The following is a 22435-nucleotide window of genomic DNA, read 5'->3' as shown; positions in this document are numbered from 1 at the left end:
ACCTTGGAGAGTTTAACCAGTATATTTTAAGTATTGAAGCACATCTATCAAAGAGCATAGCAGTAGGCTTTGGAGTTACTGGATTCTTCTAAGGATAATTCTGAGGTAAATGGAAGGAAAGAAGAAAAAGAGCTGAAACTGAGAGATCATTTAAGCTGTAAACATTCTATTTATTTCCCCTCATTTTCTTGGATGAATCTAAGTTTGACAAGGATGTTCTCTGGGAGTAAAGGCAGCTTTCCATAGGGATCACACAGGGGCTGTACACAGCTGTTTCCCAGTGTTTAGGGGAAACTATCTGCCTTTGAGTACATGGGCAGGTGGCAATACCAGCAGAGGTTTCTTCTCTTCTCCTGCAGAGGTAACCTTCATCTTAGCATTTACATATTTGTGAATGTTTGACTTTGCAGATTTATTCATCTATTAACCTAGGAGGAGAAGGAGTAAAGGGAGGAGAGAGAGAATGTTAATGGAGTATCTTGGGTTTTTTTGAAAAAGAAACTGACCTCTTCAGAAAATCCATTATGTAGCATTATGGTGATCCATAATGGTTCATCATCAGAGTTTCACTCTTTAGTTAATAGTAACACATTTGTCAACTTCTGCATAAATCAAGGAGAAGAAGAGACACATTTTGCCAGCAGAGTTTAAAGCACACAATAGAGGAGGCTCAGGAATCCTGAATCACTTCCAGGTTCCATTTGCTAGAGAGCCTTCTGACCACATCCAAATTTTTGCTCCATTTCCTCCTTTGTTCAGACAGGAGGGAAATCTCTGCTCTTTACACATTACCATTTTATTCATCACCTTCAGGCAATACTCGCTCGCCTCTCAGTCCTCACTTCTTTTTACTTTAGTCACCTTGCTCTTCTTTTCAGCTAAGAACAAAACAGAGACAGCCTTTGTGTCTCTGGTGCCACAGGGGCCCTTAGCAACCAGAGGAGGATTTGTAGAGCAAGTCTGGCTCAGCTGATGGCCTTCCAGACAAATTCCTCCACTTCTTGCCATCCTATCTTGTATTGGACGGTGCAAGTTCAATGCTTCTTGGGTAAACTTCTGAAAAGTTATCTGTCAGCTTCTTTCAGGGGCTTGAAGGCACCAAAAGGTTTGACTTGTTCTGTCTTGCCTCATGTGAGACCTCCATCCCCTGAACTCACTATTGAGCTCCACAGAAGTCTTGTAGGTGTGCCTGTCTCATCTCTTCTCTCAGGGATGGACCTTGCACCTATGTTACAAGTAGCCTGTCTCCTGGATGGACCCATCATATGTATGTCTCATATTAAATGAAATGCATGTAAATTGGATTGCTCCAGGGTTAATACTTCTGAATTTTATAACATAATTAACATTCAAAGAAGTTACAAACATTTAACAAACATTAAAAGACTTGGAAAATAAAAAAGAGGAATATATTTGTCTAAAATAACAAGTTCTCAAGCACTGAAGCTGTATTTCCTGAGAATAATAAATGAAGCATTTTAGAGACTATGAAAGAGCAAAAAAGGCCTTTTTAATGCCTACAGGATCACAATCAGGTTTTCTGAGGGTCATCCCCTCTCCAAATGGAAAAACTGTGAAAGCCTGTCTTGGTTCACTGCTGTCACTGTCACTGGATATTTGTGTGCATGCACGTGAAAACATCAATATACTTAGGGCTGGCTGCAAGCCAACATGGGTGTGCATATGAGAAAGAACAGAGCTTCACTTTACTGTAAAAGCGCTGCTAAGGTTATCAGTCCTTCCACTTGTTCTTGTACCTATAAATAGACCATAAATTTTAATTACTGTACATTCTCAGCAATTAAGGAATTTCTGAGAAGAAAAGTCAGGAGTAACTGTGGGCAGGAACAGCTAAACCATTTTGCTGAATTGGTGTAAAGCACCAAACCATGTTACTAATGCTCACTCTGTCAAATTACCTGTCAAAGTTAAGCTCTGTTATCTTTGCTTGGCCTGCACATGTAAAAGCAAGTGCAAGCTTTCAGCCTTAGTGACCAACTATAATATCTGTAGTCATCCTTGCATTTAAAAAAAAAAAAAAGAGCCTCACTCAAAACAGGTACAATGTAACTATATGTTGTAACAGCTATTTTTGAGCCCTCTGCAAGCAAAATAGTAATTTTTAACGTAAAAAAGTGTGGTAGAAACCATCTGAGTATACAAATGCTCTGTAATGATTCAAATTGTTAACTAATACTGTTTAGTCTTCTGTAAGTTTCCTTGCCCATTCTTAGCCACTGTTGGGTTCCCCCCCCTTCACTCCCAGTTTAAAGAAGTTTGAATATTTCATAGGCAAGAGCAAGGGAACCATCAGGGGAATCCATAGAGTGTTGGTTTGGGTTTTTTTAATAAACTGAGGCAGGAGGGATCAGGTAACAGTAGCTGATGTTGCTGACTACTGAATCTGACAGTAGTGAAGTGTAGTTTAGTCCTTGGCCTAAGCTTTGCTAATGAATGATCACCACCCGAGAATTCTGGCCTGTGTGTGTTTAGAATCACACCTGCTAATAGGTGATTTATACTTGACACAGGAAAGGAGGACCTGAAACGTATGAACGGGGGGATTCAGGTGCCTAAGCAAGCCCAGTATCATTTTTTTAGATGCTTTTGTGGTTTTTCTCTTGCCTCTGTGCTCCGTAGGGCTGTAGCTGCTCTTCCATTGGTACTGTGTCATATTTACTAGCCCAGTTTGATGTCTCAGGTACCATGTGGCACTTAGAGAGTGCTAGACACCTATGCTTTGGCACTTGAATCATACCCTTTCAAGGTCTCTAACCAAAAAGTCTAGTGAAGAGGGGACATGGCATCAAGATGTGAAGTGCTAAGTAGCTTATTTTACAGCATTTTTTCTTTCTTTTTTTTTTTTTTAAGTAATCTAGATTGTCTCTGTCTGACTGCTTGTTAGGGCAGAATTTATTGCTCTAAATAAAAGTGGGAAATGTTTCTGTGTGTGCCTTTGGGTGAAAGGGAAAAGAGGAAAGAAGTTTAATCAGTTCTCTCCTGATCCCTACTGATCATGCTGGCTCTAGCTTATGGGAACCTTCTAGGAACAGATATGGCCATTTGGCCACATATTGGGCACATTTTGGATGCTTTACTGGAAAGTCAGGCAGTACAGCCCTGGAAGGACTCCAGGACAAGTGTATGACCCTTCCAATCAAAAAGCAGGAAGTCATTGTTTAGTTGGCATGTAATGCAAGAGTTTAACAAGAATTGCTAAGATATGCATCTAAAAGCCTTAAACAGCACTTCTGGAATACACCTGGAACCACATATTTGCACTGAAGCTTAGCAAGATTAGGAAACCTTTGTTTACTCTTCTATCTCTAGGGTTGTTTTTTCAGTGGGAAACACTAATACAGATAAATACATTTAGAATTTGAAGGAAAAAGTAAGAAAACTGCTTGCTAATGAATCTAACTCCACGTGTACAGTGGGTCTTGTATATCTACTGCTTATAAAAGTAGTGTTTTAAATGGCTTCATTTCTTATGTGCTCTATTTCTTTTTCATCTTCAGATACTGTATTTTACCACTCTTTGTTTTTTTCTATGCAAAAGTCTTTTATTAATACAAGAGACCTGCTTAGAACCACCCAAGGAGTACACTTCTGAAGAGGAAGCCACATTGCTTATTGCCTGGTAAGTCCTGTTTGAATAGCAATGAGAGTGGGTATGAAATGCAGCAACTGGGAAAACAATTACTAGAAACAATTACTAGAAACAGCAATTAATTAAATACAGCAAAACAGTTCAGCTGGTGGTAACACAAATGTATTCCATTTACTCCAAAGTCCAGTTAAGGCCCCTTGCACCAATGACAAAATATTTAAAACAGCTATAAACTGAGATACCTTTGAGCAGAGTGTTGTCATTGCTGCAATATGCATTAATAAAATTGTGTTCTCTTTAAACAAGTCATAACAGAGCTACTAACACAGAGAGTTAGAGGGCAACACTGATCCTTCATGCACACATACAGAGCTAGACCATTATGGAAGAAGCCACTCCTAAAGCAGCACATGTTCCATTAACTATCTTATTTTCAGATGGATTGGCTGTTTTAAAAATGACTGATGGAAAAGAAATTCTTTTTGCCTTGGTTTTCTTATGGAAAAAAATGGCCTTGAAGAGTGTATGTTTTAGCCTTCTGAATTCCTGCAGTCTCTCCTGTGCCATGTCAGGTGGATCTGTTTCCATCACCGAGAGTTTAACTGAGATCTCAGCCTTTAGATTGTATCATTAAAGATCTTCTGGGATTTAGCTTGTCCTTCCTTGAGTGCACCATGTGTGCATGGTTGCTCCAAGGCAGAGTAAGAAGTTTTCATCTGCACTGTCTCTATTTATGATTGACTAGCAGAGATTGCATGGCCTCCCCAGGCAATCTCCTTTGTTGTATTAGACAAGCAGGTATTTGGTCTAGGTTGAGTTAATCCCACCTTAGGGCAGGAAGGTGGACTACTTGACCACCTGACATCCTTTTTAGTTCTATTTTTTTCCTACAATTTTCTGACTCTTTCCTGATAAGTAGGCTCTGGGAAAATATGGGGACCAAAGACTGGGCCTATAAACGTATTTACAAGCTTAAACTGCATTTATTACTATAGAAATGGAGATACTAGACTCTTCTGTAGACCAAAAACCAAGCCCAAAACTATCACCGCATCCTGAATAAGATAAAAGAGACATAAAAAGACAAAAAAAAAAAACCCTTAGTAGTAGGGTCTCTTAACTCCCCTAAGACTTGTGCAATATTCTCTTTGTAAACAGGTCCACCCTCTCCCAGTTTTATTTATTGCTTAATATTCCATCAAATCCATCAGTAGTCTCCATGTTATGATGGATTTACCTTTTATGGAACAAAAAAATTCAGTTACTACTGAAATATTTACACTGCCCCAGTTATACAAACTGCCTGTTGCAGATGCCAGCCTTAGCCATTGCTACCACATCTCTTGTTTGACTGGCCCTGAACAGTGACAGTGACTAAGTGATATATTACTCCCATAACCTGAAGTATCATAAATGCTTGCATCATACATATGTATCGTTCCTACTCATAACTACTAACTAATTCATCCCTAGTGTTTAGTGTTTTTTTCCTTCTGCAGGTTTAGAATATAATCCTTTCAATAACTTAAGTAGAGGTCATCACACCCTACATATTGGTATATTGTTTCGCAGGAAATATGTTGCATTTAGGACCTTTTCCTTCAGGTTTTTAATCTATGCTTATTAGTAGTAATTAATCCTTCTTTTTCTCTAATAAATCAATGATACTATATTCCTCAATCATACTATACTCCTCAATGATACTATATTCTGTGTTTTAGCCCATGCTCCCAAAAGTCTGGCAAGGGGTACATAATTTCTTCTTTTACTACTTTCCCATAAAGCATTGCAAATATCCTATAACTCTAGCTGTCACTATTAGAATTCCCGTTATTTTGTCCTTGTCCTATTGGTAAAATGATGCCATGACTTGCAAAAGGAGGCAGAAAGCTCAAATATCTGAGGTAAGGCTGGACCACAAATTGTGGAGAGGTAGACAGTCTCTCCTGAATAGTACTTGCAGGCTTCAACCTCTGAATATTACAGCTTCAGTTGCAGGTGTACATTATAATCTTCTCAACAGAGTTATGTCTGGCAGCAAGCTACCTTTCTACAGAATACTATCAAAGGAGTTACAACCCACTGGGTTTCCTTTGCTGTTGATTCAGAAATAGGGAAAGTTTCCTGAAGAACTGATGTCAGATTGAACACCATTATATCAATGAATTAAGTACACTTTGAACTGCTGCCAGACTTTGAAACTGGGTGGTCCTAAGGTCATCTCACATCCACAGTCACCTGGCATGGGGAGAGACCTATGTCACAGGTTCTAAGCTTCAATTCTTCGTAAATAAAGCCCTTACCAAAGAAGCTATAATATTTAAAAAAAAAAATCAAATGCTTTTAATACGAAGATCTGACCCTTTAGAGACATTCATGTAAATGTTGTACATAATATTTAAACTATTGAAATTCAGTGTCAGAAACTATATTTCAAGTATTCAGAAAAGTTACAGTGCAATTTTACTGTAAATTTACAAATAACTTAAACACTTTAAGTGTCCATGGCTGTCTCATGTCGACAACTTTGAGCATTTTATCTGGTGAAACATTCATGTGAAATATAACAAGGCTTCCACTTGATTCAAAATATATATACACATAATATACATATGTGTATATATCTTGGAAAAGTATTTATTACAAGATGTGTGTTGGTACAGTAGACTGTCCCATTCCATATTGAACATAGTTTATTGGTGGTTGTGCTGTTGTGGTGTGTAATGGGCAAAAATTCAGATATGGTGTAGCATCTAGTAAAAAAAAATAAATTAAGAACAACAGTATGAAATGTAGTCTTTCACTGTATTTCATCAGCTACTCTCCCAAAATATTTTTGCTTCTCTTTAAAAATATGCACTTTGAGTACTGTAATTTCAGGGCATTTCAGAATTTCTAACACATTGTCCTCTTCAAAGATTAAGTGCTATTATTGCCACTTTGCAGCAGATAGAAAACATTAATAACCACAGACATGTAAGCATTAAGCCTTTGATGTGTTTTCAGCTTCCCTGTTCTATATAGCTCAGCACTGATAAAGGGTTATTCAGTCTCATGTCTTCAACATTTCCATTCTCAGGACAGAGAGGATGCTCTTTTAGAAGTGTCTGTGTATTTTCATCCCTGTGCTGCATCTGACCTACTCACCCAGGTTTTTCTTGCAGTAAATGGAGACAGAGATGCTTTCAGAGCATTATTCATCTTAAAGTAGATACCCAAAATAAGCCAGATGAATTGCAAATTAAAGCACCTTTTCTTTCCACTGATAACAAAAGCAGCCTTGAGTGATGAGCACAGAAGCACCTTCACTGCAGGCATCCACAGTCAGGTGTGTCCATTCATTCAGACTCCGGGCTATCCTGTGGGAGTGTGCTCACTGATGGTTAAAAGCTACAAGGAGTATTTGTTTTTTACTTCCTGTGTCTTGTCTAATTTCTAGGGCTGAGGTCAAAGAAGTGGAGGCTTCAGTCACTAGACTGGACAGTAACTTGTCCTTCCTTTCATCAGGCCCTTTGCTAATCTAGCTTTACTGGGAAGGACAAAAGCTGTTTGAAAACTGTTCTGTAGCCTGGCAGTTCAGGTAAGTGGGAGAAACCTTTTAAGTCCAGTTTGATTGTCAAAAGCCTAAAATCCACCTCCAGTGCTTCCCGAGAAAGTGCTTTAATCATTAGTTTATTTATAACTGGTTTACCTCTTCCTTAAATAAACAGACCATAAAGACTCAAAGTTTTCATGGCATATTACTCACTATCTGTCTGGGACACTTTTACATAAAACCAGTAACAACAATGAAATCATGGTGGATGATCTATGACTAGTGACATTTTGTAGAGATCTATAGCGATTCAGTTATTTGTACATATTTTAGGGGAGATTTTTCAGTAGATATCATATACATATGTTTTTGCTTCCATTGTTTTACAGTATTCTGGACTGGCTGGTTTCAGATTTGAGAAAGAAACATATTTGCTTCTCAGCTGAAAACTTCACGACTGAGATGTCCTGGTGTAGTCACGGAAAAAACAGATAAAGACGAAAATTCTCAGATAGTTACAGAATTGAAAAATACAAGTGAAAGTGATAGAAGGAATTTAACTGCCACAAGTCCAAAATATTTAATTCAACAAAATAATGTAAACATTCTACAGCATTTAAATGGGTTGTGAACTAAAAATGACCGCTCAGGGCAACATTGTGTTTTGTTCATTGCTGATCTCTTATCAGTCTACAGCAAGGGGCAGAAAAGCAAATCAAAACCTGGACATACAATGGAGGATGACACATTACAGTGACTAAGTCTGTTATGTAAATGAATGGCCTGGAATACTGCATGCAGAAATGATTATTTGCTTTGTGAGGATTTTGGTTAATTCAAATGATTCCACAGATGAGAGACTCTGAGGAGGGAGAATTCTCCTGTGGATATATATGGTGTGTTTAGCACTCATTTGGACCTTCAGTGTGGAATTTATTCCGTAATGGGCTCTGAATAGATAGTCTGAAAAAAAGAAAAAAAAAAAAAGTGGTTTCTTAAGGCCTGTGAGCACCTACTGAAGGCCAAGGGTTTAAACAGAAATGGGGAAATCTCCCATGTCTGGAAATGGTGCAAAGATACAAAGGTGCTCATTTGGGTGCAGAGTAATCACAGGCTGTATGTCTAGCAGACATCCCCCATAAAGGAGCCAGCACTGTTTACAGATATAGAGCGAGTATAGGCAGCCTGATTGTGACACATCTCAAAAACATCTGTGAACTGCGGATCTAGCATGGATACCAACCTCATAGACCTCATCTTCCCGCTGAGAGTCTTTCAAATAAAGATGCCAATTTTATTTCCTTGAATATAGCTGGAAACAGCCTAAATACTAAGCTTATCTGTCTGCAAATACTTTTTTAGCTATCTAAGGCAATTGGCAATGTTGTTGTGTAGCCCCTGAAGGAGATCTTGATTTAACTGCTTAGCTGCAGATTTACATGCTGTAGCAAGAGTAAATTTTATGGTAGGTCATATAGTGGCCTCTGACCCCATCCCTCACTATGTGGTGAGTGTATGTTTGTTAGTTGAGCTGTTAATGGCAAATAGGTTTTTTAGAAGAAAAGTAATTTTATAGCTAACTGCTTTTAAAATGGGGAAGGTAGCTGCACATGTTGCATGGTCCAGAAACTCTTATAGCAAAATACTATTTGTTCTATTTTGTGCCCGTTTGGCCAAATATATTCCCGTTACACGTGTCAGGGATTAATTTCGTTTTCTGAGTTATGTTATACAGAGACATCACAATGGTGGAAAATGTTTTGAAACTGATGGTCAACTATTTCTACTTTCTTGCAAACAAGCCACTCAGAAATCTCAACAGTCTCAGCACCAGCCTTTGAACATGCTGCAACACCTTTTGCCTTTGGACTCCGTTCCATACCAGAGCACTAAAGAGAGCTGCATCACATGGAAGCTGCATCACATAGAAGCCTGAGGACGCTTAAGAAAAGATTTAGCTTCTTCAGGAATAGGAGTACATGTGAAGTGGCAGAACTTCTGGAAGAGCATTTAAAAATAGAAGTCCTGGAGGCAGTAGGCTCAGAGCTTTTGAATCTCTCATAACCTGGAGTGGCATTTATCACATTTAATTTTGTAAGTTTAGGAATCAAGCACCTAGTCTAAGCCAGGAATGTAAGCTTTCCCAGAGCAGAAATGGAAGGACATGAGCACTTCTCAAACATCTTTCACAGGATGAGATGCCTCTAACCCCACCTCCCTTCACTGTTTATCAGAGGAGTCTCTCCATGGCGTGCTGTATGTCTGACAGCTGCCAAAATTTCTTAATATCAATACAGCAATAAATGATTCAAATCTCCTATGGGGGCTGATAGACCCTACTCTAACATACTGTCAGTGGAGGAAGTAAGGTGCAAGGTCTAAGTCAGACACCAAATATAATTGGCCTGAATGCAGTCTTTTTATGTCCAAAGGAGTGAGGAATGACAAAGAACACTGGTTTGATATGAGTTTATTGAAGGTATATTTGAAAGACTCTCTCTTTACTAAAATGCCATAAACTCATTTTATTACAAAATTTAAGTTAAAAAGGGGAATGGATCAAAGAACCATTTAGCTTAGGTAGTAGTATTCTACCTCTCACATTCCACACATACATATTGAGATGGGAAATTTGAAACTCCTTTGCTCAAGTTTTTGTTTTTTTGGGGTTCTGTTTAAGGGCAGTCTGTTGCATATCCCAACTCTGTGGCCTGTGTATGGTGTGAGTAGTACCTTGGCATTGCTGCAAGTATCCTTCTCCAAACACAAATCCTAGCTGTTCTCTGACTTCCAGTTAATGTCTCTCTCGCTTGAAAGATGAAGTTAAGCACTAAGTTCTTATCCAAACCTTTGAAGATCTACCCTCTAAAATGCAAGGTAACCTGAAATTTGGATTCTTACTTGCTAACTGCTGGTTTTATCTGTGATGAACACCTGCAATACTAGCAAGGTAAAATCAGTTTGATCCAGAGGTTTTATAGTTATTGCTCCAGAATAGTTCCTATTTCATAGTATGATAATTGATAATTGATCATTCACTTGAAAATGAATAAAATTCTGGAGAATTTGTTTGAAACAAGCTTATAGGAATGCTTGGAAATCGATCTGCAATGCTACCAAAATGCTTAATTTTAATAGTTATGCAGATGAACAGACACCTACATCCATATGACGTGTATACAAATAAAATCCTCATCTATCATATTTTAAGCTGACTGTGATTCTTACCTTGGCAAAACTCACTGAAGATAATCAGATGTTTGTTTGAGTGGAAGTCCCAGTATCAGACCCAAAAGGTTAATATGTCTGTGTATTTACACCAGTTGTGTGTAAAATAGGAGCAAAGTTAATGCTGGCTAACTTACGGAAATCTCTATGGAGAAAGGAAACATAGTAAGTGGTTGACATCACTACCTGAACATGAAAAGGGAGGAGGGATGCTGGTGCTTGTCCACTTCACAATCTTAAGGCTTAGTTCTCATTTACATTCTAGCCTGTGGCTGTGTAACATAAAGGTGAGTAGTTTACAGTCACAGGAAAATGTGTATTTGGCAGTGACACTGTTTGAATTATAACATGATGAAACTGCCTGTGTGGGGTGGTTTTGTTATGACAACTGAAGCTGCAAAGATTAGGTAAAATTTCTCTTATAAAGCGGGAAAGAAAAAATTACAGTGAAGGAAATCTTAAGTGATTAAACCTCAGTTTCTGCAGCCTTTGATATGTAATTTTAATAGTTATACAAGGTCAATGCAGAGATGGCAGGATCATTCTTCAAAAGAATTTTGTTTCATTTTAGGACACATACCATAGCACCCTAAATTATTAAAAGCATTCAGTTTGGGGATATATGACAGCTTGTTTAACAGAAGTTCTGGACCTAGTTTAACAGTCTTTGTTGTGGAACATCACTGTGTACTATAAAAAATGTGCAGTATGTAATTTTTATAGTATAGGTTTGTATAAGAAATATTTAGTTGATAAAAAAGGAGTTCTATTAATAGGCACAAATCAACATCTTGGCTCAGATAAAATAATTCTAAATATTATTACTAAATATAATCCTCTGTCAGGTGCAGAATTAGTGCACTGTTTTCATCAATTAATTCACCCATAGACAAATATATGTCCTTCCATAAGGTCGGCAGGCATTCAAAACATGAGAAAGATAGTAATATATATCTAGACACTGCTGCAATTTTTTTGAGAAGAACAATATCATGCTCATGTTAGAAAAGCCTCTTGACCACTGAGATCACTCCTCCAGAGAAAAATGGATTGACTCTTTGAATGAACTACTTTAACACAATGTGAGTACTTGGTACAACACAGTGTCTCCTCACTACAGATCGTTAAGGTAAACATGAAACGTACAGAAAACGATTAACCATCATAACCCATGATGGAGGGAGATCATCTTGTGAATAAAATTTCAGCATGCAAGGCTTCACTCTACAGGAACTGCCCAACTTCTCTCGCAAATTACTTCATAGACTTATCATAAGAAAATTAATTTTGGGCAAATATTCTTGTCTATTTCTTTGGCAGACCAAGAGATAAGACAGGGTTATGTGGTCAAAGGCTTTTCTATTTTTTTCATAGTAATTTCTGTTAAACCCATTAAAAAATATCACTTTTATGTACAAGGCTTCCTTTGCTTATTTAAGGGTGTAACTCTAAAATCATAATAGTCAGGACATCACCACTATCAGTCAAAGATATAGAGTCGTAGTCAGTAGAGGAATGGACTATTCCAAAAAGTTTCACCTCAATATCCTCTAACATCTGTGCTAGAATGAAATGAATTTGAACTCCTACCTTTTAAACCCAGAGACCTTAATACAGAAATCAAACGTGAACTCATAAATCACCCTATGAAAACTAGAATTTTATTCTCTCTCACTTTCTATTCACTCAAAAACATTGCACCATCAGCAGAGTGACCTTAACTCTAGCACCAAGTGACCCCAGCTCTTTCAGCCATTAATGTTTTCCACAGGTTACACTAATAAAATGCCTGTATTGCAATTGTCAAAATGCACAAGGCACAACTGTACTGTTAGGCCATAATTTGTCCTTTGTGGACTGAATTCTAAAACTTTCTGAAAGCATTAGAACAAGGAGAGGCAGGAAGAGAAATAAATCTCTGTTGCAATTTTTTTTATAACAGCCATGTGTTACCAGAAAAAAAAAACCAAAACAAACAACAAAACAATGTTGCACATATCCTAACAAGAATATATGTATTTACATGGCATTTGTGGGACAGGAGGAGTTAAATAACTTTGATCTCTCATTCACTAAGTAGTTTCCATTCTGTCTAATTTTTCAAATAAAGTGGTGTCAGGAATATTTCCCTACTCAGTTCATTAATAAACTATCATTATTAAACATTAATAGACATTTGACTGTACTAATTTTCAGTGATCAGTAGTGAAAACATGGCAATATAAATAGTATTGACAGAGTTTAAGGTTTAAAAGAATAAAATAAATAAATAGGCACTTCATACAAATGTATAAACATGGAAGATTTGACTGTGCTAATCTCCACCAGCTATTAAGCATTTATCTATAAGTAATAAATGTCTTACCAATAATTCCTTGTTAATAAATAATTCCAGATATAATTATAATTTGCATAAATATAGTGTAACACAATACATAACACAAAAACATGTACCTATTCTGGATTGCATGTTGAGAATAAACCATCTTGGTCAGTGGTGACAGTATTTGGCCAGCTCCTATCAACAAGATTTCCAACCACTAACCAGTTTTATTCAAGGGAAATCTGAGAGAGACCCTAGGTCTTCAGGTCTTTAAATATTTTTTGAAAACAGCTGTGTTGCTTATAGTGTCTTTTTTGTTGCCTTCATTAAACATCATAAAACATGCACGTGTGTTAGTGTACATTTAAAAATAATGTTATAAATTCCATAATCACAATGAATAAACCTCAGAGTCCAAACACAAGACATAAACAATAAGTAAGGAAGCTTGATGGAATAACTTAACCTAGTAAATTACCAAGTCTTTCCCCTTTGTTAATAGGAAATCAAGAAGTTGTATTTTGGCTTTGAAACAAAAAGAGTGAGAATGATCAAAAGGCAGAGGAGAAAAAAAATGTAAAGAAAAACACATTGCTTCTAAAATGGGAAGGAGCTTGAAGAAAGTTGACTTGAAAAGTAGGTTTTCAAAGAGCCAAAGCTGAAATAAAAATAGCACTAGAGACATGGAAGGTGGGCAGGGCACCAGTGCCAGGCAGGTAAAGACAATTACCAGAGCAGCAGCAAAAGAAACATCTTAAGGTACTACAACAAAAGTCTAAGAACTTTAAAAACATGGAGAGTGATTTTGGATTGGGTTTTGGAGTGAACGTTGGCTAGGTCATGTGGTCACATTTACTGCAGGTACATGAAATGTACAAACCAGCACTCTATTCATCCCAGCATCAATCAAAACCAATTTTGGGAACAGACTGTGTAAGAGTTTCAGTAATTAAGGAATGAAACCTTATCCTGACAGAAACCAGTTAAATTTCTTCCCACTGCAAGGCAATAGGAAATAAATCTATGGATGCAAGATTCAGTGGGTTTGGACTTTTCATGAACATCTCTGCCTGCAAGGCAACAGATATTTGGACTGAAACAAACTTTTGTATCTTATGGTGTGCTGTGAAAATGAAGAAGAAATAAAGCAAGTCTTGCACTTTGTACTTGGATTGTGGCACAAGAGGTCACTGACTTGTTTGAAAAGACAGCAACTGCTAAAAGCAAAGAGGACTTCTGCTGTTTTTACATGGAAATTTACAACTTCATGACTGAGACAACAGAGGTCAAAGAATCAAACTCCGTGTCTGCTGAAAATAAGAAATTTCTGTATTAGAGATGGGTCAATGTCCTCCTTTTAATACTTTTTAATTTTTTTTTTTCAGAAAGCAGCTAAATAGCTCAAAAATTTAACTGTTGGAATGCCCTTCGCCATTCACTTTCAACACAGGTATTTCAAAAGCTATTCTTTCATCCACCATATTTCTCTAACTCTCTTTACTGATTGAAAAGAGATGTCTCACATATGGTCTCTTCACAAACATCACAACAAATATTGAAGAGATTTCTATGTTACAAACATAGTTCAAAACATACCATCACTAAAGAGAAAATATTTTGAAGGTACGTGCTTACTTGCTATACTTCATAGTCTAGGAGTACTAAAAACTGGGAAAAAAGAGCACTTTTCATTTGATATTTTTGGTTATTTTTCTTCTGCTAGAACAACAAATAAAAAAGCTAGATGCTATTTGTAAGTGCTTTATTACCCTTTCTAACTAATTCTCTCTCCACACAATATATGCACATACACGTAGTTTGAGTGGCAAACTCTGCAAAAGGGAGTTTGGAAAATCTTTCTCCCTTGAAGTCAATAAATGTGAAGATTTCTACTGGATGTTGGTTCTGTAAAACTTCATTTTGCTGTAGTAAATTTGGAAATACAGCAATAAGTTAATAATTTAGATTAATAATTTAAACTCTTCATGACCACGCAGGCAGACAGCCCTGATACTACCTCAAGCCGCATGTTCTGGGTCACTTGATTTTGGTTGTTTGGTGATTGTTGGTTTTTTTAAACTTACTTGTTTGTTTTAAAACAGAGCTCAGGACTTGACAGTAGACCATTATACCTGGGCACTTCCAGTCATTCCACCCTGCATACTGTAATCCCTGACAAAAAGAGATACTAACACTATATTTGTGAAACTATGGGATCCTTGGTCCCGGGACTCAACTTTTTGTACTGAAATATCTTCCTTTGAGGCTAAAAAATAAGACATTAATTTGCTGAAATCCAGGATGAATGCCTCATAAGGGTAGAGAAATGGTATTAATGTCACTCAAGTTGCTAGATATCTAACTACTAAAATTACTACCTCCTGCAGCAGTGTCCAAATCCAGAATTCTGTACAGACTTATTTAACTAAATAGCTTTTGGCAGTATTACACAAGAATGTAAATAATTGAATACAAAGTATCTCACAAATTACAATAATCCAGTTTTGTAGAATTGGGTGTAGATGTCCACTGATGTCCCCCTACCCAAGCTAAATTATTTCTTGGAAAGAATACTTAAATGTAAGTGTGGCTGACCTTACCCACACTTGCAAAATTCAAATTCCAAATTCAAGTTTTCCATACAGACAACAATATCACATGCCATAATGTTGGTCCACCACCGAAGGATAACTTAAAAGACTATTTTAAAAGAAGGCATCACAAATTTACTCAAGTAATTTCTAAATAGTCTTGGGTTGTCTATGAATCTGTCTCTTTGTAGTATTTTTCGCTTTTCTATTATTAGAAACCTTTTTTAAAAACAGGCATTTCATTAACATGAAAGAATTCTAGAAGCTGTGCAAAACGATGAATCAAAACTCAGAATCTGCTATCAGGAATTTTAAAAGGCAAAGAACTCCTGCAAGCCCGGGCTCTTATAAATGCGCTTTTAACTGCAGGCACAAGGTGGCAGATATACCGCGAAGCTTTAATTCACCCGCCGCTGTGACCAGTCACCTCCGAGGAGTGAAACTGGATATCAACTGAAGTGTTTTGCCCCGGGGATACTTATCCATTCCCTTCCCGGCGCACGGAGCGGCGGTGCGGTCGGGCAGGGCTCCACGCCGCCCCGGCGGCAGCCCCGGGCGCTTCCCCTCCTGCCGTGCACACCCCGTTTTCCCTCGGGCACCTTTCCCGCTGTCCCGTTATCCAGGCTCGGCCCCCGGGCAGCCGCCGAGAGGAAGGGAAACCCCGAGTCCTTCCCGGCAGCGATGAGGGGACAGCCCAGCTCTAGTTGTGCCCCAAGCTCAGTGCAGGGGAGGGGGCGGCGGTGCCGCTCCCGCTACTCCCGGGGCCGGCGGAGGTGCGCTCCTCCGGTGCGCGTCAGCAGCACCGCCCTCCCCCTGACATGAGGGCTCCGGGTGGGGGCCGCAGCGCCCTTCCCGTGGCAGCTGCCGGCAGGGTGATCCGTGCCCGCCGCCCCCCGGCTCCCGCACGGCCAGGGCTCGGTTCTCCCGCCGCCTTGTCCTCCGCAACCTGCCGGACGGCCGCGGGAAGGAGGGCAGGGAAGCCGCGTTCCTCCCCGTAACTTGCATGATTGACACACCGCTCCGCCCAATCGCGCACGGCGGCCTCGCCCCCTGCGGGTGCCCATTGGCCTCCCGGAGGCGCCAGGGCGGGGCTCGCTGGTTCGCGGGGCTCCCCTCCGGAGCGGGGGCGTCGCTCGCAGAGCGCGGCGTGAGCGCGGGGCGAGCGGGCTGGGTGGGCCGCGCCGGCGGCAGGACCGGCGCTACGACTTGGCCGCTGCCGGAGGCTCCCGGCGCTTCGCTCTGCCGGCAAGGACGATGCAAACTTTCTCCGCCGCGCCGCGGCGGCCGCTGGTCGGCTTGCTGCCGCCGCTGCTGCTGTTGGCCGGCTGCGCCTGGGCTGGGGCGCCGGAGCCACCGCCAGGGAGCAGCGCCGCGGTCTCCTCGCCGTGGTCGCCGGAGGCGGCCCCCGTGGTGGTGGCCAACCGCGGGCTGCGGGTGCCCCTGGGCCGCTCCGCCTGGCTGGACCCCGCGCGGGACCTGGTGCTGCAGGTGCAGCCGGGTGACCGGTGCCACCTCACCGTGCTGGATGAGGACCCGCTGTGGCAGCGCCCGGGCCACCTGAGCCCCCGACGCTTCCCCTGCGACTTCGGCGCCCGCGAGGTGCAGTACTCGCACCTGGGCGGCCGCAGCCCCGCGCGGGACCGCGTCCGCCTGCAGCTGCGCTACGACTCGCCGAGCCGCTCCCTGGTGCTGCCCCTGGTGCTGGAGGTGGAGGTGCTCTTCACCCAGCTGGAGATCGTCACCCGCAACCTGCCCCTCATTGTGGAGCGCCTGCGGGGCACCAGCAACCCGCTGGACGCCCGCAGCCTGGAGTTTGCCTTCGAGCCGGGCCGGCAGCGCTGCCGGGTGGGGCTGCTGCCGCTGCTGGCCGGGCTGCCCCGCTACGGAGAAATCCTCAACTACCCCCCGGCGGCCGTGAGCGCGGGCGGGGAGGCGGCGGGGGGCGTGCCGGTGCCTTCCTCGATGTGGGACTGCGAGGAGTTCCTGCGCCTGGGGCTGCGTTACCGGCACACGGCAGCCGGCGGGTCCCCGAACCGTGACCTGTTGCCACTGGTGGCGGAGCTGCGGGAGGCGGCGGGCGGCGGGGCACTGCTGAAGCGCGAGTACTTCCAGGTGCTCGTGCGGATCCGGGCCGGGACTGAGAATGTGGCCCCCAAACCCAGCTTCTTGGCCATGCTAATGATGGAGGTGGACCAGTTTGTCCTCACGGCCCTCACACCTGACATGCTGTCAGCTGAGGATGCTGAGTCGCCACCAGACCTGCTGCTCTTCAACATCACCTCTCCCTTTGGCCCTGGCCAGGGCCACATGGTCAGTACAGACGACCGGAGCTTGCCTGTCACCTCCTTCAGCCAGCGGGACGTGAGGGAGCTGCGCATTGCCTACCAGCCGCCCATGGAGGACTCGGATCAAGAGCGGCTTTTCGAGCTTGAGCTGGAGGTATTGGACCCAGAGGGTGCTGCCTCAGAGCCCTTTGCCTTTGTGATTGTGGTGAAGCCAATGAACACCCTGGCACCCGTGGTGACCCGCAACACTGGCCTTGTGCTCTATGAGGGTCAGTCGCGGCCTCTCTCAGGCCCAGGTCCCAGCCCTAACCTGGTGATCAGCGACGAGGATGACCTTGAGCAGGTGCAGGTGAGCGTGGTGGCAGGGCTGAGGCATGGCCACCTCACTCTCCTGGAGGACACACCAGGATCTGCTGCCCCCCGTAAACATTTCACCGTGGCTGAGCTGGCAGCAGGCTGGGTCATTTACCAGCATGATGGCAGTGAGTCTCCGCTCAGTGACAACCTGGTGCTGCGGTTGGAAGATGGTGCCTCTCGCCATCGCGTTGAGTTCCTTTTCCCCATTACCCTGGTGCCCATTGATGACCAGCCACCCCTACTTAATGCTAACACTGGGCTTGCCATGGCTGAGGGTGAAACAGTGCCCATCACCACCCGTGCTCTTAGTGCCACTGACATTGACTCGCAGGATGCCATCCTGCTCTTCATAGTGGAGTCTGGCCCAACTGCTGGGCAACTCCTCCTTCGTCAAGCACAACCACCTCCTGGCTGGGAAGAGGAGGAAGAAGATGAGGGCTTTTCTTGGAGGAGAATGCCAGCTTTAGCAGGGAGCTCCCTCATCTATGAAAAGCCAGTGAGAGAGTGGCTGCAACAGGACATTGTAGAAGGGCGTCTCTATTACCAGCACTTTGGGGCTCACAGCCCTGGCCCTGGGGTTGTGTTGGACCAGTTTGTCTTTAGAGTCCAGGATGACAATGACCCACCCAACCGCTCAGGGCCACAGACTTTTGTGATCCGGGTACACCCCGTTGACAGATTAGCCCCAGAGCTGCATAGTAGCAGCAGCCTGCATTTAATAGTTGCAGAACAGCAGGTGACCCCCCTGCGGAGGAAGCACTTGTGTTACACAGATCAGGATTCAGGGGACCGTGAACTCCGCTACACAGTAACACAGCCCCCCACCGACACTGACACCAACCACCCTCCGGATGTACATGGAGCTCGCCTTGGATCCCTTGTACTGACTGAGGATCACTCTGTAGAAGTTACTCACTTCACCCAAGCCCAGATCAATCACCACAAGATCTCATACCGCCCCCCACAGGAAGAGCTGGGGGTGGCTCCTCATTTGATTCAGTTTCAGTATCTAGTGCAAGATGCAGCTGGCAATGCAGCCAAAGGGACGTTCACCATCTACCTGCAGCCTGTGGATAACCAGCCTCCTGAAATCACTAATACTGGCTTCACTTTGCCTGAGGGAGGCAGCCATGTCCTTCGTCCAACTGAGCTGGATGCTAGTGACACGGACACAGAACTTGCCCGTCTGAGATTTATCTTGACCCAGGTTCCTCGGTATGGCCAGTTGCAGCTTTCCGGGTACAGTCTGGTTCCAGGAGGTGTCTTTGGCCTGGAGGATATCAGACAAGGGAGGGTGGTGTATGTGCACAGTGGAGCTGAGATCAACAGTGATACCTGCAGGCTTGATGTGAGTGATGGGGTTCATTTTGTGCCCATCACACTGAAAATGAATGTGCACCCAGTTGATGATGAGGTTCCTACACTTCGATTGCCCCCGGGCACTCTCGGTTCCTACCTAGATGTGCTGGAGAATGGTGCTGCTGAAATCACTGCTAATGTCATTCAAGGTACCGATGAGGATACAGATGACTTAATGTTAACCTTCATTGTAGAGGATCCTCCTCAGCATGGGAGCATCCTGGTTCAAGGAGTGCCTGCAGAGAGATTTTCCCAGAGAGATCTGCTGGATGGTGCTGTGGTATATGCGCACACTGGTGGCGAAATAGGCCTTCTGCCCAAGGAAGATGCCTTCAACCTTACCTTATCCGACCTGTCTGAGAAGTGGAGTGTCAGGGGCAATGTTGTTCAGGGAGTTTCAGTTGTGGTGACCATTCTTCCTGTCGACAGTCAAGCCCCAGAGATTTTTGTGGGGGAGCAGTTCGTGGTAACAGAAGGTGACAAACGGGTCATTACTTCTGCTTATCTCAGGGCTGAAGATGTGGATACTCCAAGTGATGATATACTCTGCACAATTGTTGCTCAGCCCACATCTGGATATGTAGAGAACATTTCTCCCGCCCCAGGGTCTGAAAAATCTAGGGCAGGTGTAGCTATAAGTGCTTTTACCTTGAAAGACCTCCGTCAAGGGCATATTTTTTATGTCCAAAGTATACATAAAGGTGTAGAGCCTGTCGAAGACAGATTTGCTTTCCGCTGTTCTGATGGCATTAACTTTTCCCAGAGGCAGTTTTTCCCCATTGTTATTATGCCCATCAATGATGAAGAGCCTGAAATCTTTGTGCGAGAGTTTGTTGTGATGGAAGGCATGAGCCTGGTTATTGATACCCCCATCCTCAACGCATTTGATGCAGACGTCCCTGCTGATGAGTTAATGTTCACAATCACTAGCGTTCCCAGGCACGGCCACATTGTGAACCAGCTGGTCAATGGAACTGTCCTCGTGGAGAGCTTCACCTTGGATCAGATAACAGAGAGCTCCAACATACTCTATGAACATGATGACTCTGAGACAAAGATGGACAGTTTTGAGGTGAAGCTCACAGATGGTAAACATACCGTTAGGAAAACAGTATCCATCGTGGTTATTCCTGTAGATGATGAGACACCCAGAATGGCCATCAATGATGGTTTGGAGATTGAAATAGGGGAAACTAGAACTATTAATAACAGAATATTGAAGGCTACTGATCTTGATTCTGAAGACAAAACCTTGACATATATTATAAGATATGGGCCGGGACAAGGCCTCTTGCAGAGAATAAAGCCTTCAGGTGGAGTTGAGAATATCACCCTGGGAATGAACTTCACCCAAGATGAAGTGGATAGAAACTTGATTCGATATATGCATTTTGGCCGACAAGGAGTTCGTGATCTTATCAAGTTTGATGTGACGGATGGAATAAATCCTCTCATTGACCGCTACTTTTATGTGACAATAGGTAGCATTGATATTGTCTTCCCAGATGTAATCAGCAAAGGAGTTTCTTTGAAGGAAGGAGGGAAGGTAACCCTTACTACTGATTTGCTCAGCACCAGTGACCTGAATAGTCCAGATGAGAACTTAGTTTTCACTATTACCAGAGCACCTGTTCGTGGTCATCTTGAATGCACAGATCAGCCTGGGGTACCCATCTCCACTTTTACTCAACTCCTATTAGCAGGCAATAAAGTCTATTACATTCACACTTCAGAAGATGAGGTGAAAATGGACAGCTTTGAGTTTGAGGTGACTGATGGCTATAACCCTGTGTTTCGTACTTTCAGAATTTCCATTAGTGATGTGGACAATAAGAAACCTGTTGTCACAATCCATAATCTGGTAGTGAGTGAAAATGAATACAAACTGATAACCCCATTTGAACTGACTGCAGAAGACAGAGATACACCTGATGCATTGCTGAAATTTATCATCACTCAAATACCAGTTCACGGTCAGATCATGTTCAATAACTCCAAACCAGTCACCACCTTCACTAAACAAGATCTAAATGAAAATCTAATCAGCTACAAACATGATGGCACAGAATCATTTGAGGATAGTTTTTCTTTCACTGTTACAGATGGCACTCATACTGATTTCTATGTCTTCCCCAACACTGTGTTTGAAACAAGGAAGCCTCAGACTATGAAGATTCGAATAATGGCTGTGGACAACAGTGTGCCTCAAGTTGTAATAAATAAGGGTGCTCAGACTCTTCGTATCCTGGCCACAGGTCACGTCGGGTTTCTGATTACCAACAAGGTGCTCAAAGTGGAAGACAGGGACAGTTTGCATGTTACTCTTAAGATCAGAATCACAGAGGGTCCACGCCATGGCTTCCTGATCCACCTAGGGAAAGGCAACCATAGCATCAGCCAGTTCACCCAAGGTATTACAATACTTCGTGCTTTCATTTGATCGCTAGAAGCATTCTTTTTCATTATAAACTCTATAATGATTGATGGGAGAAACTGTCCAACAGTGAGCTTATTTATAATGGCTTCTTTATTTTTTATGTCTGTTTATTATTTATTGCATCTGTGACTGCTATAAACAGGAAATGGGGTCTGCTGGATAAACACTTCTTTGCTTTGAAGAGCTTAGTCCAGATAACTGTGATTTGGAGTTTCTATCAGTGATAGAATTTTTGATAGCAGAATTGGACTGCACATCTTTAGAGACAGTGCTTTCTTTAATCAGATTTATTTACGAAATGCTGTAGGAGTGGCCAAGCTATTATTAACTAATGGTCATACCGTGGCTAGGATATCAGTCACTATACAGTCTGAGTACACTCAACTGTAAAAGCAAAATACTTTCCTAACCAATGGGGAAATAATATATTATGAGTACAACTGTTGCCTTAATTACACAAATCTTAACCACAAAATGTTTATGTTAAATTAAAAGTTAATGTAAATGTTTTAAAATTATGTCAGTTGTACTTTTTACATGGAACTAAAATATTAGGTGTTATAAATAAGGCAAACCCCACATGTGTCATATGTTCTGAAATAAAGCCTCAACAGGCCGTGAAGTAATTTCAGTTGAAATGGGAGCATTAGCTATTCTCCAGAGAATTTTCCAGGTACTTCTCAATCAGTTAAAGGCTGTTAATTAACAAT

At 42.2% G+C, this 22435-nt stretch overlaps 1 protein-coding gene across 1 annotated transcript in view; it reads left to right on the top strand.

Annotated features, from left to right (window-relative positions):
* The first annotated feature begins 16541 nt into the window (after positions 1–16541).
* FREM2 (FRAS1 related extracellular matrix 2) overlaps positions 16542–22435 on the top strand; it is a 122803-nt gene continuing 116909 nt past the window's right edge. The window contains exon 1 of the mRNA XM_027729239.2: positions 16542–21699. Coding sequence (XP_027585040.2) covers positions 16542–21699 — 5158 coding nt within the window. The remainder of the gene's footprint in view (positions 21700–22435) is intronic.

Source organism: Pipra filicauda, unplaced genomic scaffold (assembly GCF_003945595.2).
Source record: "Pipra filicauda isolate LSUMZ 115617 unplaced genomic scaffold, ASM394559v2 scaffold124_size2119055_pilon, whole genome shotgun sequence".
Taxonomy (NCBI): Eukaryota; Metazoa; Chordata; class Aves; order Passeriformes; family Pipridae; genus Pipra; species Pipra filicauda.
The sequence above is the reverse complement of the archived record's forward strand: the minus strand, read 5'-3'. Positions and strand labels throughout refer to the sequence as shown.